The sequence below is a fragment of the Mustela erminea genome, chromosome 1 (genome assembly GCF_009829155.1).
Source record: "Mustela erminea isolate mMusErm1 chromosome 1, mMusErm1.Pri, whole genome shotgun sequence".
Lineage (NCBI taxonomy): Eukaryota > Metazoa > Chordata > Mammalia > Carnivora > Mustelidae > Mustela > Mustela erminea.
Window position 1 is genome coordinate 93647418 of NC_045614.1, and position 16885 is coordinate 93664302.

Genomic DNA, 16885 nt, shown 5'->3' on the forward strand with positions numbered 1-16885 from the left:
AACCACTCTACCTCTCTGTGCTTCTTTTGCCTCATCTGTGAAATCAGGATAATAAGGTAATGCAAGTGCGTGCTTAAAGCCACACTTGGCACAGTGGTTTTTTTTTTTGTTGTTGTTGTTGTTGTTATTGTTTGTTTTTTGTTTTTTAACAAATGTCGGCTATCTGCTATTATCTATTCATTTTCTGGAGGTGGTGGGACGACCAAACTAGAGGTCTAGGTAGACAGAGAAGAAGAACCAAAACCCTCTTCCGTGCAGCAAGGAAGGCACAAGAGCTGAGGACCAGTATTATCCTTCTTAAAGTAACGCTCTAGTGGGGTCTGGGGTCTCAAAAGCCCCGCCTTTTCTCTTTAGAGGGCCCTGATGTCCAACCCACAGCTTCTTTACGTCCCATAGGTGCTGCGCAGGCGCAGAACCCTATGTGCCCACGCTTGACGCACATGCGTACTCAGACGCACAAGGTTGGGGGCTGGCCTGCAGAGCAGAAATGGCGGCGGCAATACGTGTGTTGGCGGCTGGAGCAAGCCGCAGCGTTGTGGTGAGCAGTCTCCGGCCCGCAGTCCGCAACCTGTGTAGCCAGCCTATCTCCGTTAACGATCGCATCGAGAAAAAGCGCAAGGCCGCATTGGTGGGAGGAGGCCAGCGCCGCGTAGATGCGCAGCATAAGCGGGTGAGTCCCGCGGTGGTCGGACCATCCCCTCGGCGTTCGCGACCTATCACAGAGTGCCCAGCTCGCGACGCCCCAGTCCTTTCAGCCAATCAGCGCCATGCCGGGGAGGGGCGGGGTCGAGAAGGTTCACCCTAAGTACCTGTTGCCTTTTACCAAGTTGCAGGTAAAACGAAGATAAGCACCACTGTGCTTTACTACTCTCCACTTTGCTTCTGGATATTTAGAGGGAGCTGGCCGGCTCCCAGCTGGCTCACCACTTAACATCTATAGACTTTTGGACTAGTTACTTAATCACTAGGAGTCAGTTTTTTTTAAGAAGAAACTAGTAGTACTTATTCCTTCACAATCTTATTGGTATAGCTACGGAAGCGATGATAGGTACTTAGGGGGAAAAAAAATCTGTTTATTCTCCTGCCCCGTGAAAGCGTGGTAAATTCTGCCTCTCTTATGGAAGCAGGAAAATCGGAACATAGGGCAGGGGAATTAACGTGGGCAAAATCTCAAAGTAATCTGGGGTGGGGTGTGTACGGGGAACTTGTGGAACTTCTGACCCCGCAATGCTGGCAGAACGCCTTTGAGGTCTTAGCATGCATCGACATGCTGGGTAGGAAAGGACCCTGTCGGAGGCAGGGAGGTTTTTGAGGCGAGACAGCTGGCCTTCAGAGATATGCTGTGTGGACCATTTAGCAGCAGGAGAAACTGAGGCCCAGATCAGTGACCTGGGACTTGAAACTAGGCTCATGCAGTGCTTCACTGACACGTGTGTGAATCTGGACTGATGTGCTGAATGAGTTAAATCACTCTAATCGGGAAGATAGAGAACTGAAATTCTTAGAGGTGAAGGTCATTGAGGCACAACTGTCAAGTGTGGGGGTGGTGAGTGGGGTGGAACGCTAGGATCTTTAGTGAGGAGATTTGAATTAGCTCTTTATTAAAGTCTAAACTGGATGTTGATTGATTGATTGATTATTTTTAGATTTTATTTACTTATTTGACAGAGAAAGAGAGCGAGAGAGCACAAGCCGGGGGAATGGCAGGGAGAGGAGAAGCAGACTCCCCGCTATCAGAGAGCCCAGTGCAGGGCTTGATCCCAGGACTCCAGCAGATGCCCCTTGAGTGTTGATTTAAATGTTATAAATTCTGATTTGACAAAAACATGAAGGTGACTGTTCCTTTTTGACAAGTTACTTAATCCCTAGGAGTCATTTATTCTAAAGAGAAGATAGTAGTAATTTTTGACCCTTGGGAGTGAGATATAAGTTTGGTTGAGTGTGGGTCCATCTGGGTAGTGTAGTCCTTAAACCTCAGACTCTTGGTTTTGGCTCAGGTCGTGATCTTCAGTGGTGGGATCAAGCCCCAAGTTGGGCTCCAGGCTCAGCAGCGAGTCTGCCTGGGACTCGCTCTCTCTCTCCCTCTGTCCCTCCCCCGCACCATCCCATGTGCACTCTCTCTCTCAAATAAATAAACCTTTAAAAAATTTGGCTGAGTATGTGGTGCCAGGAGTATTTTCCCTCCCTCCCCTGGGGTGGCTCTGTCTCGATTGAAGGAACGTTTGCATCATCCTTTGAAAGGCCTTTCAGTGCTCCTGTGCACTCTTTCTGTTGGGACCCATTGCTGACTTCCTCCCCGGAACATCACCCCACTTCTTCCTGGGTAGACTCTACTGGGCTTAGATGCAGGCTCAAGAAGCAATTTTTCTTTTGCTAGAGCTGACTTAGTCAGGAGGCTGACTTGATTTAAATCCCTCTCTCCACCCCTTTTTAAACAAATTTTTGGACTATTTCCATAGGACAGATTCCCAGAACTGGAATTACTGGGTCAAAAGATAGAAATATTTTTAACACTCTAATATATGTTGCCAAATTGCTTTCTGGAAAACTTAATTCTACTTTACACAATAGTGTATACGATGGCCTGTTTGTTTTAGAAAGACCTCACTGGCTTTGGCTACTTTCTTATGGGGGAAAAAAAAAGCCAGTTTGAGGTGGTTTTTTCCCCCAGGGTGGAGGGAGGTTGGAATACAGTGGGCCTGGCTGTTTGGCTTGCTCTGAGTAAGGGCTTGAGAGTCCAAGCAACAGAAGCTATTGATAAGTTGAAGGTTCCAACCTCACCGTCCCCAAGCAGCATTTTTTTTTTTTTTTAACTCTTCTCAAGTGAGCTCTTTACTGCTCTCTGTCCCCCTCCTTTTCTTCTGAGCTATTACCTCTGTGCGATTGTCTCAGTATCATAGTGTCACTGTCAGGTGTGGGGTCCCTAAGCAGAGCCCCTAATGTAGGATAGTGAGAGGAGCCCATGGAGGAGGCAGGAGAAGAATCAGTAAGTAGTCCCAGAAGTGTTGACCACTAGTGAGGTGAGTTTGTGTGGAGTTCCCTAGAAGAAGCTTGTGAATCTGTGTATGTGGTCTCAGACTCTTCACTAAGCCTACTTTAGTTTTCCACCTCCTCCATTCTTCTTTTTATTCCATTATTGCTCCTTAAGTCTCCAATAAATGTTTGTGGAACTAGTATCTTGTTCCATGGTCAGGATCTCCTTACCCCCACTTCTCTTCACCTTTTCCTCCTCCCATTTCCTTATTTGCCTTCCCCAGTTGGCTCCTGAAGCTCCCTGTCTGCCCTGATGTCCTTATTGGCTGAAATCTACTTGTCATACCTGTGTTTTGGGCGGGTTGATGGAATAGAGGCTTTCATGAGAGGTGAAGGGGTAAACCCTGTCTTCCTGGCCTTCTCATGAATGCTCCTTGCTTACTGACTTTGCCTATGATGACCCCATTAAATGGTTTTTGTTGCGTTGTAGGGAAAGCTAACTGCCAGAGAGCGGATCAGTGTTTTGCTGGACCCTGGCAGTTTTGTTGAGAGCGACATGTTTGTGGAACACAGATGTGCAGATTTTGGAATGGCTGCTGAGAAGAATAAGGTATCTTTTCACATGGTGCTGTGAGCCACTACGTTGCACTTTCTAGCTGTTGCTGTGCTGGCCTACCCACTAGACTAATGAAGACCTTTTGGAACTCAAAAGTACATTTAAGAATTTTCAGGTTTGGGGCCTGAAGTTGCAGAGGTGCCTCTGGAGAAGTAGTATTGGGCCTCCAGATTCCCCTACTTAACCTTTGTCTGCAGATGAAGGAATGTGAGTGGGACTGCTCATACCTTGGGCAGTGTGACTCTGGCCCAGTTTCCAGGGCTCTGGTTGTGGGTTCAGAGATCTCACAAATACGGATTGACAAACTTGGAAGGAAAGATGAGAATGTCTTTTAGTTGTGTTCTAGTTTGTCTAGGCAGCAGAGACCCCTAAAGCAGGACCATTTGCCTGTTTTGTCATACTAAGTTTATGGAGCTTTTGGGGTCAGAGTCACCGATACTTTTTTTTTTTTTAATTGGGTGTTCTCCATGGGTATGCGGAATTCTTTGGACTCACTTTTGATCAGTTGTTCTTGGGTCTGCATATATGCTGTTAGTGACCAAAGATTTGGGAACTTGGCACCAAATCAGCTGGCTCCATATGAGTCATTATGGGCCACATAGTATTCCAGGATTCCAAGCAAAATGATGGGTTTGCCGTAAGGTTTGGGGGTGGGCTGTGTGGCTTTGTACACTTGCCATGTGTCATTCTATTCCCTTCTCCTTCCCATGGCATTTGGTAGTGGCAGCTCTAGGGAGTTTTAATTATTTTGTTTTTGGAAGGAAGATGATCTCTAACTATAGTGCCCTTCACTTCTATTGACAAAGCAGTAGCCTAGGGCTTGCTGTTGCAGAGCTGAGCGGGGGAAGAGGAGATTCCATCATGATCCTGATTCATACTGAATTTCAAGAAATTTAGGGTGCGCATTTGTTTTGGGCTTTTTTTGGTCTTTCATTGCCAAATTCACTAAAAGACATATTTGGGTTTTTTAACTCTTATTTTTCTGTTTTTCTGATAGTTTCCTGGAGACAGTGTGGTCACTGGACGGGGCCGAATCAATGGAAGATTGGCTTATGTCTTCAGTCAGGTATTTAATAACTCCAATAGGCTGTGCGTTCCTGGAGGGCAGAGCCAGGAGTAAAAGATATGACAAGAAAGCAGTTTTGGGGAATGAAAACTTGCTTGTAGTGGGGGCAGATGAGGGATTTACTTTCTGTTTTTCAGTGCATATGTTGAGAGTTTTATACTATAGTATGTGTTTTTTCTTAGGGTGAAAGAATCAATAGTCTTGAGTGATGATCACAGGGCATTAATCATGTAAAAAGTCCCAGGCCAGGAGTTTAATCCAAGTGAGTGAGTTTCCTTTTGGCAGGTTGGGTGTGTGCCTGGAGGGCATCCATGTCCTGGGCATTGTGTCGACTGAGAGAGTGCTGTGAATGCAGCTTGGGTGGAAGGCACTAGACTCCATGAACCATAGGTTTTGGGCTTTCCCGAAAGTATTAGAACAAATTTTCTTTTCTTTTTTTTTTTTTTTAATTTTTTTTTAGAACAAATTTTCTTAAGCTGCATAAAGACAGATAAAGTTTCTTCACACTGAGACCGTAGAAGAATATAGTATAGGAGGCAGAATAATGGTCCCCCAAAATGTCCAACTCCTAATTCCTGAAGTTTATGAATGATAGCTTACATGGCAAAGGGGAATTAAGCTGCAGATGGAATTAGTGTTGCTAATTAGCTAACCTTAAAATAAAGAAGCCTGGGTCACCCAGGTGGGCACAATATAATCACAGGGTCCTTAAGAGAAGGAGAGGCAGAAGCAAAGTTCCAAATGGTGTGTTGTGAGAAGGGCCTGCCACTGCTGGCTAGGAAGATGGAGGAAGGGAGTCATGAATGAAGGAATGCAGACGGTCTCCAGAACCTGGAAAAGGCAGGAAAAATGGTTCTCTCTTGGACACTCCAGAAAGGTGCCTAACAATGCTAATCTTGAGTACAGCTCAGTGAGGCCCACGTAGGACTTCGAAATTACAGAACTGTGAGAGAATAGATTTACGTTGCTTTAAGCCACTGAATTTGTGGTAATTGTTAGAGCAGCTTATAGTAAACTAACACTATACTATTCTGGGTTTGATTACTTCCTCTCCCCATCCCCCCACCAGAGGTGGAAATGTGCATATAATTCTAAGTGTTTAGTTCCTTTTTATAGATCTAAAATTATAAAGCTTGTTTATGGGTTTAATAGTAAAATAACTATGTTCGGGTAATTTTGAATGTATTGTACTTAGACAATACTCATTTACTTAATGAATTCCCTTTGAAATGTTTTAGAGAAAGACAACTATCATATGATCTCCCTGATATGAGGAAGTGGTGATGCAACATGGGGGCTTAAGTGGGTAGGAGAAGAATCAATGAAACAAGATGGGATTGGGAGGGAGACAAACCATAAGTGACTCTTAATCTTACAAAACAAACTGAGGGTTGCTGGAGGGAGGGGGGTTGGGAGAAGGGGGGGGTGGGGTTATGGACGTTGGGGAGGGTATGTGCTTTGGTGAGTGCTGTGAAGTGTGTAAACCTGGCGATTCACAGACCTGTACCCCTGGGGATAAAAATACATGTTTATAAAAAAATAAAAAATTAAAAAAACTGTGTTACAGATGGGTCTACCAAATGCTTAACTAGAAGAAATGATTTCTCCTTTTTGTAATTTATGAGAGCTAGGCAAAAACTTGTACAGAAGGAAGCATTAATCAGATAGCCAGAACAAAGAAAGTTACTATGCTGTCTGGGCTCAACCTTCTAACTACTGAGCAGATACAAAAATTCACTGAGTTGATACTTTTTATCAGCCCATGGGGTAGGGTTGTGTAGGGATAGGGGGAGGGGAGAGGGAAAAAACTGAGCCAGAGTTTCTGTCCTGAAGATGCTAATTATTTGTTGTATAGAATGGGGCAGGACAGGAGGGTCTTCAGTACAGATAGAGTGAGATAGATGCTGTGCAAGTGTTGTGGGCTGAGGACAAGGGATGATCGCATTCAGGCTTGAGGGATGTTTTAGTTGCTTTTTGTGGGGAACTTCTTTTCCAGAGAAGCAGCCTCAGTCTTTTGCTTGATAATTGGCCATAGGTATGTTCTGGGGAGACATGTAGAGGGAAAGGAGAGCCCAGTGCTGGCTCATCATTCAGTGTCCAGGTTCCTGATCTCATGTGTTTTTAGACTCACTTTCGTGTTCTTTTGCTGCTGGTGACTGTGAATCCAGAGCCCCTCTGATGAAGTTGCTTTAGCGAATAAACCTTTCCTCTTCTCAAGATGAAGGAGAGACCCTGTGGGGTCCAACTGCTCCCCACAGAGACTTTGTATCAGTCTGTTTTCACCCCTCCTCACCCTCACTTTTCCATGGTTCCTGCATTGTCCCCTCCTTGTGGTTACTGCCCCTGCAGTGTATAGGCTTCCATTTGTTCCCTCTAAGTCAAATATTCTTCTTGAGCTTTCATTTCCCCTCGAGTTTGTTCAGTCTCTCCTCTGTGGATGTTGCTTCTTCCTTTTTTGTCCTCGGGGGCTGAATCTCTTCTTAATTCGCTGCTGTCTTTTTGAGATGGTTTTAGGAAGGAGGTCCTTCCTACTTCAAGAAGCCCTTTACATTGGAAGATAATGAAACTCCATAAGCCAGAGGAAGCAGTGAAGGCCCTGATTGACTTTTTTCACCTCCCTCATCAAAATGACTGATACTTTCTAGTAATAGAAATGTCTCACTGTTTGAGATCTCTAGAATCTGATTTTTCAGGTTAATTCTTCATGAAAAGTTTTCCTTTCCATAGAGCTGTGACTCATTTTTATAGAGCAAGTCTTTTGCTCCCAACAATACATGAACTCCCTTTAAAGATACAAATTATTTCATAGAATAGTGAATGAAAGAAGACTACTCCTAATTTTTTGAATGTCTAAAAATCCCTCAAAAACTTTTGGCTAAGAGTTTTTCATTTCTTTCTCCTCCTTGTGGCTCTCTGTCCCTGGCTAGTCACTATATTTTAGTTGTTGATTTAATTGTTTTCTTTTCAGGATTTTACAGTTTTTGGAGGTAGTCTGTCCGGGGCGCATGCCCAGAAGATCTGCAAAGTAAGTATTTAGTATTGAAGACCAGTACTTTCATCAGTCACCTGGTACATATTGAGTATTGGGGTACAGAACTATATGTGGGGTGGGTGCTGACCCAAAGTTTCCGTCAGTCAGGAGTTTATAACATTTTTTTTTTTTTTTTTTGTATCAGGGATCCCTTTGGCGGGCTGGTAATTATTTGCATGCATAAAATATGTAGGATTACAAAGAAATAAAAATATTTTAAAAAATCACATTTGTAATATATGTGCTTTCTAATTCCTCAAGTAACGAAATTTAGTTGTGGATCCAAACTGCTATAATTTCACAGTATGAGTATGAATAAATTTTACAATATGAATAAATATCCTACTTCAAAATACCTGCAACAACTTGAATGTGCCATAAAAATATCCATGGCTTCTATTAATGACAAAGTCATTTGTCCATTGTTCATTATTAAAGGAAATGCTAAAGATCAACCAGAGTTAATAAAGATAAAGATGTAAATTTTTTCCCATCCAAGGCATGGATGAAATTTGTTTATAGACTGCTTGGGATTCTGAAGAGTCCAGGTAAAGAGCCTGTGGTCTAGGTGGAGAGTCCAGGTACTAAAAGATAAAGAGCAGTACAAGGATTGATTACATGATGGTATTTTAAAAATACTGCTAGTGATGAGATGCTCTGGAGATGAATAAAAGTATAGATTATATTTGGAGAACTTTGGAATTAAAGGTAGGGTTGACTGTTAGTAGCTGGTGAGCGCTTCCCTGTGTAATGAAAAACCTGGATTCTAGACGTGGTCTTGTCATATGTTTCTGAAACCTTGGACCAATCCCTTAACTTCTAAACTTCCCCGATTTTTCTTTTTACTGCCTCTGTTATCATGGTTAAATGAATAATATGGAAGTAAAAGTGCTTTGTGAACTGTCAAGAGCTATTAGGAATGTTACTTATTAGGCTCTCAACTACTGACCCATGAGGAAAATATGGCTTATTACAAGTAAAAGCAGGCCTGGTCCTGGCCTGTGGTTAACAGATGGATCTACATGTACTTTCACAAAAATAAACTTTGCTATTGTGACTACTGTCAGTTCTTTCAAAAGAGTAATGGGGTCGGGGATGGAGTGGGGGCTGCAGTGGTGGTGGTGGCAGGTCTTGGCTGGCTCAGTCAGTGGAGCGAGCATGTGATTCTTGATCTCAGGGTCATGAGTTCAAGCCCTATGTTGGGCATGGAGCCTACTTAAAATAAATAAATAAATAAACAAACAAATAAATAAATAAATAACTGGGAACAAAACTGGCTACTGGAAAATATTACAGCTAGTCCTGAGGCTCTAGAAATGGTTGTTAGGAACAGTTTTTGCCCCTGCTGCTGGGAAGTGCTTTGGGTCTGGGATGCCTGAGGGGCTTTAATTGGCCCTTAAAATTTTGGTTCTTGGGCGCCTGGGTGGCTCAGTGGGTTAAGCCACTGCCTTCGGCTCAGGTCATGATCTCAGGGTCCTGGGATCGAGTCCCGCATCAGGCTCTCTACTTAGCAGGGAGCCTGCTTCCTCCTCTCTCTCTCTCTGCCTGCCTCTCTGCTTACTTGTGATCTCTCTCTGTCAAATAAATAAATAAAATCTTTAAAAAAAATTTTTTTTGGTTCTTTGTTTTCCATGAAGTTACCCAATAATCCTGGGGAAGAAAGCCAGTATAAATGACTCTTGTCCTGAAAAGTATGCTTAGAACATTTTCCAGAAAACACCATGGTGCTTTATAAATTCTCTTTTTGTTAACAGGATCAGTTGTCTCATGAAAGGTTTCTTTGCTGTTTCAGATCATGGACCAGGCCATGACAGTGGGGGCTCCAGTGATTGGACTGAATGACTCCGGTGGAGCACGGATCCAAGAGGGAGTAGAGTCTTTGGCTGGCTATGCAGACATCTTTCTGGTGAGAAACCTGTTAACTGAGTATAGAGAGTAAAATAGTACAAGGCTCAGTTTTCAAAGCTGTGTCCTAGTCAGAGCTTCCTTATCCCTATTGTTCTCTGCTCTGTGTCGGTTCTGTGGCTTCTTTCTGTGTCCTGGGGAAGGCATGGAAGGTGGACAAAAAGCAAGAGAGTAGGTGGAGTGGTTTTCTTTTTTTGTCACAGAGAGCCACTCTTAGGGGAAAACTAAATTAAAGATCACTTGTAAGGGAAATATACCTGATTATTTTTTTCAAAAGCAAAGGACATGGAATTATAAAATATTAAAAATGAATTGATATGATGCTAGAAATAGGAATTTTTTAAAAAACGCAGTGCTCTTTACTTTGGTTAAAACACAAGATCACGGGCGCCTGGGTGGCTCAGTGGGTTAAGCCGCTGCCTTCGGCTCAGGTCATGATCTCAGGGTCCTGGGATCGAGTCCCGCATCGGGCTCTCTGCTCAGCGGGGAGCCTGCTTCCTCCTCTCTCTCTCTGCCTGCCTCTCTGCCTACTTGTAATCTCTCTCTGTCAAATAAATAAATAAAATCTTTAAAAAAAAAAAAAAAACACACTAGATCATTGTATGAAGTTCAAGTTGTAGTACAAAGAAGAAAAATTAGCCAAATCTCACCATTCAGAAACATTCAGTGAACATCGAATTCAGATTTCTTTCTGCTCACTTACTAAAATTACAGAGAAAGAAATGAAAAACACGGGATGCCTGGGTGGCTCAGTTGGTTAAGCAGCTGCCTTCGGCTTAGGTCATGATCCCGGGGTCCTGGGATCGAGTCCCACATCGGGCTCCTTGCTCGGCAGGGAGCCTGCTTCTCCCTCTGCCTCTGCCTGCCTCTTTGTCTGCCTATGCTTGCTCGCTCTCTCTCCCTCTGTCTCTGGCAAATAAATAAATAAAATCTTACAAAAAAAAAAAGAAATGAAAAACACAAAAGTAAATTAAATGTGTCATTTGAAGTAGGAAGTATATTATAAGAGAGTAAGGGAGATTGGGGTGAGGAAGAGAGATACTGCCAGATGGAAACTTGAGAAAAGGGACAGATCTACATTTCTAGAGAGGGGAGGAAAAAGAGAGAAGGCAGGAAAGCAACAGGCAGACATTGTTTCTAATCAGGCCAGCTGTTGTTGTCATCCCCTGGGCTGCAGGCTTATGAACATTCTGTCCCTGTCTACTGTCCTTTAGGTTCCATGAGAAAAATGTATATTTATTTTGTGTAAGATGCTCTGCTAGTTGTGGAAGTACTTATGTGGAAGTACTTATGTTCATTGAGGAGCCATTTTGTAGATCTTAAATCTGCTTTTTAATCTTTAATCTTGAGGTCCAGGCATAACCCACTGGGGAGAATTAGCTCTTTGGGTGGCATGGTCAGATGATTTAGGCCTGGAAGGTCTCCTCTGGCTCTTAGCTTGAAGTCATGCCTATATTGAAAATGAAGGAAAGGAAGCATGGCCCTAAGAGAAGTGGCAGTAAATCACCACGTGTTAGAGCCTGTCAGTGTTTTAGAATATCTCCTACTCTAACCCATCTTCATGAGTATAGGCTACAGGAGTTGGGTTTTATTTTCTTTTCAGGAGATAGGCTTCAGTGATGTTAATAGATTATTTACTGGGGTGCCTGGGTGGTTCAGTCAGTTAAGTGTCCGACTCTTGATCTCCAGTTCAGATCTTGATCTCAGGGTTGTGAGTTCAACCCCTATGTTGGGCTCAGAGCCTATTTAAAAAAAAAAAAAATTATTAATGCTGCTTGTTACTTGTGCATCTCCAGCCACTTCCTTCTGCCTGTACTGTTAATTTAACTTTTTTTTCTAACTTTATTTTGATAGAATTTCAAACTTTATATAAAGATGGCAAAAATAGTACAAGGAACTCCCATATGTCCTTTACCCAGATTCGTCACTTGTTTACATTTTGCCCATTTGCTGTATCATTTCTCTCCATATGTATGTAGTTGCAGGTTATATTTATCTGAAACACTTGAGAATAAATTGGATGTTGTACCTCCTTTAGTTCTTAAATCCTTCATCTTGTGTTTCCTAAGAACAAGGATATTCTGTAATAAAGTGAGTACAATAGTAGAAATCAGGAAATTTAACATTGATTTACTGATACTATTCTTATCTATGGTACTTACTCAGATTTCATCAAACAATCCTAAATAAAGCCTGCTATAGCTGTTCCCCTACTACCTTATGCCCCATCTAATCCATGATTAAGCACTGTCTGTAATTATTTTATCTCTTTAATTTCTTTTAGTTTAGAGAAGTTTCTCAGTTTTTCTTTATCATCCATGACTTTGACATTTTTGGGAACAGCTTTAAAGGAGGTATAATTTACAAACCATAAAAATCCATCCATTGTAAGCATGTAATTCAGTGACTTAAAAAAAAAAAATCTAGTAAAATTAACAGTGTGTTTCAGGTATACAATATAGTGATTTAACAATTCTATACATTATTCAGTGCTCTCATGGTAAGTGAACTCTTAATCCTCTTCACCTATTTCACCCATCTCCCCTTTTCTCTGGTAACCATCGGTTCTGTATAATCAAGAGTCTGTTTTTGTTTGTCTCTTTTTTTCCTTTGTTTATTTGGTTTCTTAAGTTCCACATATGAGTGAAATCCTGTGGTATTTGTCTTTGAGTTATTTCACTTAGTATTATACTTTAGCTCCATCCATATTGTTGCATATGGCAAGATATTATTATTTTTTATGGCTGAGTAATAATCCATTATTTATAGATGCGTGCATGTGTATGTGATATATATATGTGTGTGTGTGTGTATGTAGAGACATATATATCACATCTCTATCCATTCATATATATATATATATATCACATCTTCTTTATCCATTCATTTATTGATGGACGCTGATTGCTTCCATAGCTTGGCTGTTGTAAATAATGCTGTCATAAACATAAGGGTGCATATATCCCTTGGATTTAATGTTTTTTGTATTCTTTGGGTAAATACTCATTAGTGTGATCACTGGGTCATAGGATAGTTCTATTTTTAATTTTTTTGAGTAATCTCCATACTGTCTTCCACAGTGACTGCATAAGTTTGCCTTCTCACCAGTGGTGCGCAAGGGTTCTTTTTTCCTCCACATCCTTGCCAACACTTGTTTTATTTATTTATTTATTTATTGACGATTTATTTGAGAGAGAGAGAACACATGCACAAGCAGGAGTGGCAGAGGAAGAGGGAGCGAGAATCCCAAGCACACTCTCTGCTAAATGCAGAGCCCAACATGGGACTCAACCTCATGACTGGAAATCATGACCTGAGCTGAAATCAAGAGTTGGATGCCCAACCGTTGTGCCACCCAGGTGACTTGTGCTTTTGATTTTCACTACTGGACAGGTGTAAGGTAGTATCTCCTTGTGGTTTTGATTTGCATTTCCCTAATGAGAGATATTGAGCATCTTTTCATATGTTTGTTGGCGGTCTGGATGTCTTCTTTGGAGAAATGTCTGTTCATGTCTTCTGCCCAGTTTTTGATTGGATTGTTTGTTTTTAGGATGTTGAGTTATATCAGTTCTTTATATATTTTGGATACTAACCCTTTATTAGGTATGTCATTTGCGAATAACTTCTCTCATGCAGTAGATTGTCTTTGAGTTTTGTAGGTTGTTTCCTTTGCTGTACAGAAGCTTTTTATTTTGATGAAGTCCCAATAGTTTATTTTTGCTTTTGTTTCCCTTGCTTCAGGAGACCTATATAGAAATATGTTGCTATGGCCAATGTGAGAGGAATTACTGCCTGTGCTGTCTTCCAGGACTTATATGGTTTCCTGTCTTATATTTAGGTCTTAATCTTTCCAATTTTTTCTAGAAAATAGATTTCTAATTTAATAGTGTTGGAAAACATGCATAGTCTGACTTCATTCGTTCTGAATTTTTTGAGACTTGTTTTGTGGCCCAATATTTGATCTATTCGTAGAATGTTCCATGTGTGCTTGGGAGTGCTGAATCCTAATCACTAGGCTACAGGGATCCATGTGCACTTGAAAAGAATGTATATTCCCCTGTTTTTTTTTTTTTAAAGATTTTTATTTATTTATTTGACAGACAGAGGTCACAAGCAGGCAGAGAGAGAGGAGGAGGCAGGCTCCCTGCTGAGCAGAGAGCCTGATGTGGGGCTCGATACCAGCACCCGAGATCATGACCTGAGCCGAAGGCAGAGGCTTTAACCCACTGAGCCACCCAGGCCCCTCTATATTCCCCTGTTTTAGGGTGGAATGTTCTGATTGTATGTTAGATCCATCTGCTTCAGTGTTTCATTCCAAAGCCAGTTTCCTGTTGATTTTCTATTTGGAAGATCTGTCCATTAATTTGAGTGAGCTGTTGAAGTCCCCTACTATTATTGTTTTACTATAGATTATTTCCTTTATGTTTGTTACTAGCTGCGTCACATATTTGGGTGCTCTCATGTTGGGTGTGTAAATATTTGCAGTTGTTAGAACTTGTCGGATCGTTCTATTTATGATTATATAGTGTCTTTCTTTTTTTTCTTGTTACTGTCTTTTGTTTTAAAGTCTATTTTGTCTGATTAGAAGTATTGCCCCATTGGCTTGCTTTTTACTTCCATTTGCATAATAAATGCCTTTCCATTCTTCACTTTTAGTTAGCATGTGTCTGTCTGTCTGAAATGAGTCCTTTGAAGGCAGCGTATCGATTGGTCTTACTTGATTATCTATTCTATCACTGTATGTCTTTTGATTGGAATGTTTAGACCATTTACGTTTAAAGTAATTATTTATAGGTGTATATTTCTTGCTGTTCTGTTACTGCTTTTATGGTTGTTTTTTCCTTCCCCATTCCTTTCTTCTCTTATTCTTTCACAGTTTGCTGACTTTGTTTGGTGATTTTTTTTTTTTTTTAAAGATTTTATTTATTTATTTGACAGACAGAGATCACAAGTAGGCAGAGAGGCAGGCAGAGAGAGAGGAGGAAGCAGGCTCCCTGCTGAGCAGAGAGCCTGATGTGGGACTCGATCCCAGGACCCTGAGATCATGACCCGAGCCGAAGGCAGCGGCCTAACCCACTGAGCCACCCAGGCGCCCCTGTTTGGTGATCTTTTTTGATTCCTTTCTCTTTATTCCTAGGGTTACCATTAGGTTTATATATAAAATCTGCATATGGCGGTTTACCCTGGGTTGATAGTTGCTTAAGTTTGAATCCATTCTGAAGTGCCTGGGTGGTTCAGTTGGTTAAGCATCTGCCTTTGGCTCAGGTCTTGATCCCAGTCGGGGAAGAAGCCCTGTATCCGGCTCCCTGCTCACAGGGAGCCTGCTTCTCCCTCTCCTCCCTGCTGGTGCTCCTTCTTGCTATCTTTAAATCTTTAATCTTTAAAGATTTTATTTATTTATTTATTTATTTATTTGACAGAGAGACATCACAAGTAGGCAGAGAGGCAGGCAGAGAGAGAGAGAGGAGGAAGCAGGCTCCCTGCTGAGCAGAGAGCCCGATGCGGGACTCGATCCCAGGACCCTGAGATCATGACCTGAGCCGAAGACAGTGGCTTAACCCACTGAGCCACCCAGGTGCCCCTAAATCTTTAATCTTTAAAATCTAAATCTAAAATCTTTAAAAAAAAAAAGTTTGAACCATTCTTTACTCCTCTGCCCCCGTGTTTTAGGTATATGGGTGTTATACTTTACAGACTTTTATTTTGTGAATACCTCAACTGAGGTTTTTTTTTTTTAATTGGTATACTTTATTTTACTGCTTTTGTGCTTCCCACTTTTCTTACTTATGATCTCTTCTTTCTACTCAGAGTCCTCTTTAACATTTACGACTTTGTTTTTAAGTTTTCCCAGCTTCGGGGCACCTGACTACCTCAGTTGGTAGAACATGTGACTCTTAATCTTGGGGTCTTGAGTTCAAACCCCATGTTGGATATAGAGGTTACTTAAAAAAATAACATCAAGATTTTTTTTTCTCCCCAGATTGAGTCTTCTGATAACTGTTTCTTGTTTTGGCATCAGAATAATTCTGGCCTCATGGAATCAGTTGGAAGTATTGCCTCTCTTCCCTTTTTTGGGAAGAATTTATAAAGGGTTGACATTAGCTCTGTAAATATTCGGTAAAATTAATCAGTGAAGCAATCTGGACCTTGAGTTTGCTTTATAAATAATGTAAATAATGAGATGTAGTTATCTATAATATATTTCAGGTATACAAGATATTCACCAATTCTGTACATTATGCGGTGCTCATCATGATAAGTGTAGTTCTCCTCTGTCACAGTATTATTGTGTGTGTGTGTATATATATATATATATATATATATATATAATATATAATTATTATAATTCTTGAGTATATTCCCTATGCTAAACTTTTCATCCCCAGGATTTATAACTGTTAATCCTCTTCACTTGTTTTGCCCATCTCCCACCCTCCTCCCCTTTGTAGATAGTTCTTGATTACTGGTTGAATCTCTGTTACAGGCTTATCAGATTTTCTGTTTCTTCCTGACTCATTTTCAGTAGTTTGTGTTTTTATAGGAATTAGTTCATTTAATCTTGGTCATCAAATTTGCCATACAATTTTTATTATTTTTATTTCTGTAGTAATATCTTCCATTTTTCCTTTTAATAGTATGAATATTTTTGTCTGTTTCAAAGTTTGTCAATTTTGTTGTCACAGAAGCAGCTTTTTGTTTTTTCTCTATTGTCTTTATAGTCTGATTTATTTCTACTCCTAGTTTCCTTTCTTCCTGTTCACTTTGTTCTTTCTGGTTTCTTAAGGTAGAATATTGGATTATTGATTTGAAATCTTTTTTCTTTTAATATGTCCATTCACAGCTATAAATTTCAGCTATATTCTTAAATGAGACACATGGTCTCTTCTAGAGAATGTTTCGCATGCACTTGAAAAGAATGTGTATTCTGTTGTTGGGGTCAATGTTCTATATATGTCTGTTATACACGATGGTTCATATTGTTTACATCTGCTGTTCCTTCACTGATCCCCGGTCTGATGGTTTAATCCATTATTGGAAGTAGGATATGTAAGTCACTGGCTAATGTTGTGCACCTATCTATTTATTCCTTTGATTTCTGTCAGTTTTTTGCTTCACATATTTTGGGTCTCTGTTAGGGGTGTGTGTGTATATATATATATATATATATATATATTTTTTTTTTTTTTTTTTTTTAAGATTTTATTTATTTATATGTCAGAGAGAGAGGAGCAAGAGTGAGCACAGGCAGACAGAGTGGCAGGCAGAGGCAGAGGGAGAAGCAGGCTCCCTGCCA

The 16885-nt window shown here is 40.9% G+C and overlaps 1 protein-coding gene across 1 annotated transcript in view; it reads left to right on the forward strand.

Moving 5' to 3' along the window:
• Nucleotides 1–438: 438 nt before the first annotated feature.
• Nucleotides 439–16885, forward strand: part of PCCB (propionyl-CoA carboxylase subunit beta) — a 104998-nt gene continuing 88551 nt past the window's right edge. The window contains exons 1-5 of the mRNA XM_032333855.1: nt 439–670; nt 3464–3583; nt 4587–4655; nt 7624–7680; nt 9479–9592. Of these exons, the coding sequence (XP_032189746.1) occupies nt 488–670; nt 3464–3583; nt 4587–4655; nt 7624–7680; nt 9479–9592 (543 nt within the window). The 5' untranslated portion in view covers nt 439–487. The remainder of the gene's footprint in view (nt 671–3463; nt 3584–4586; nt 4656–7623; nt 7681–9478; nt 9593–16885) is intronic.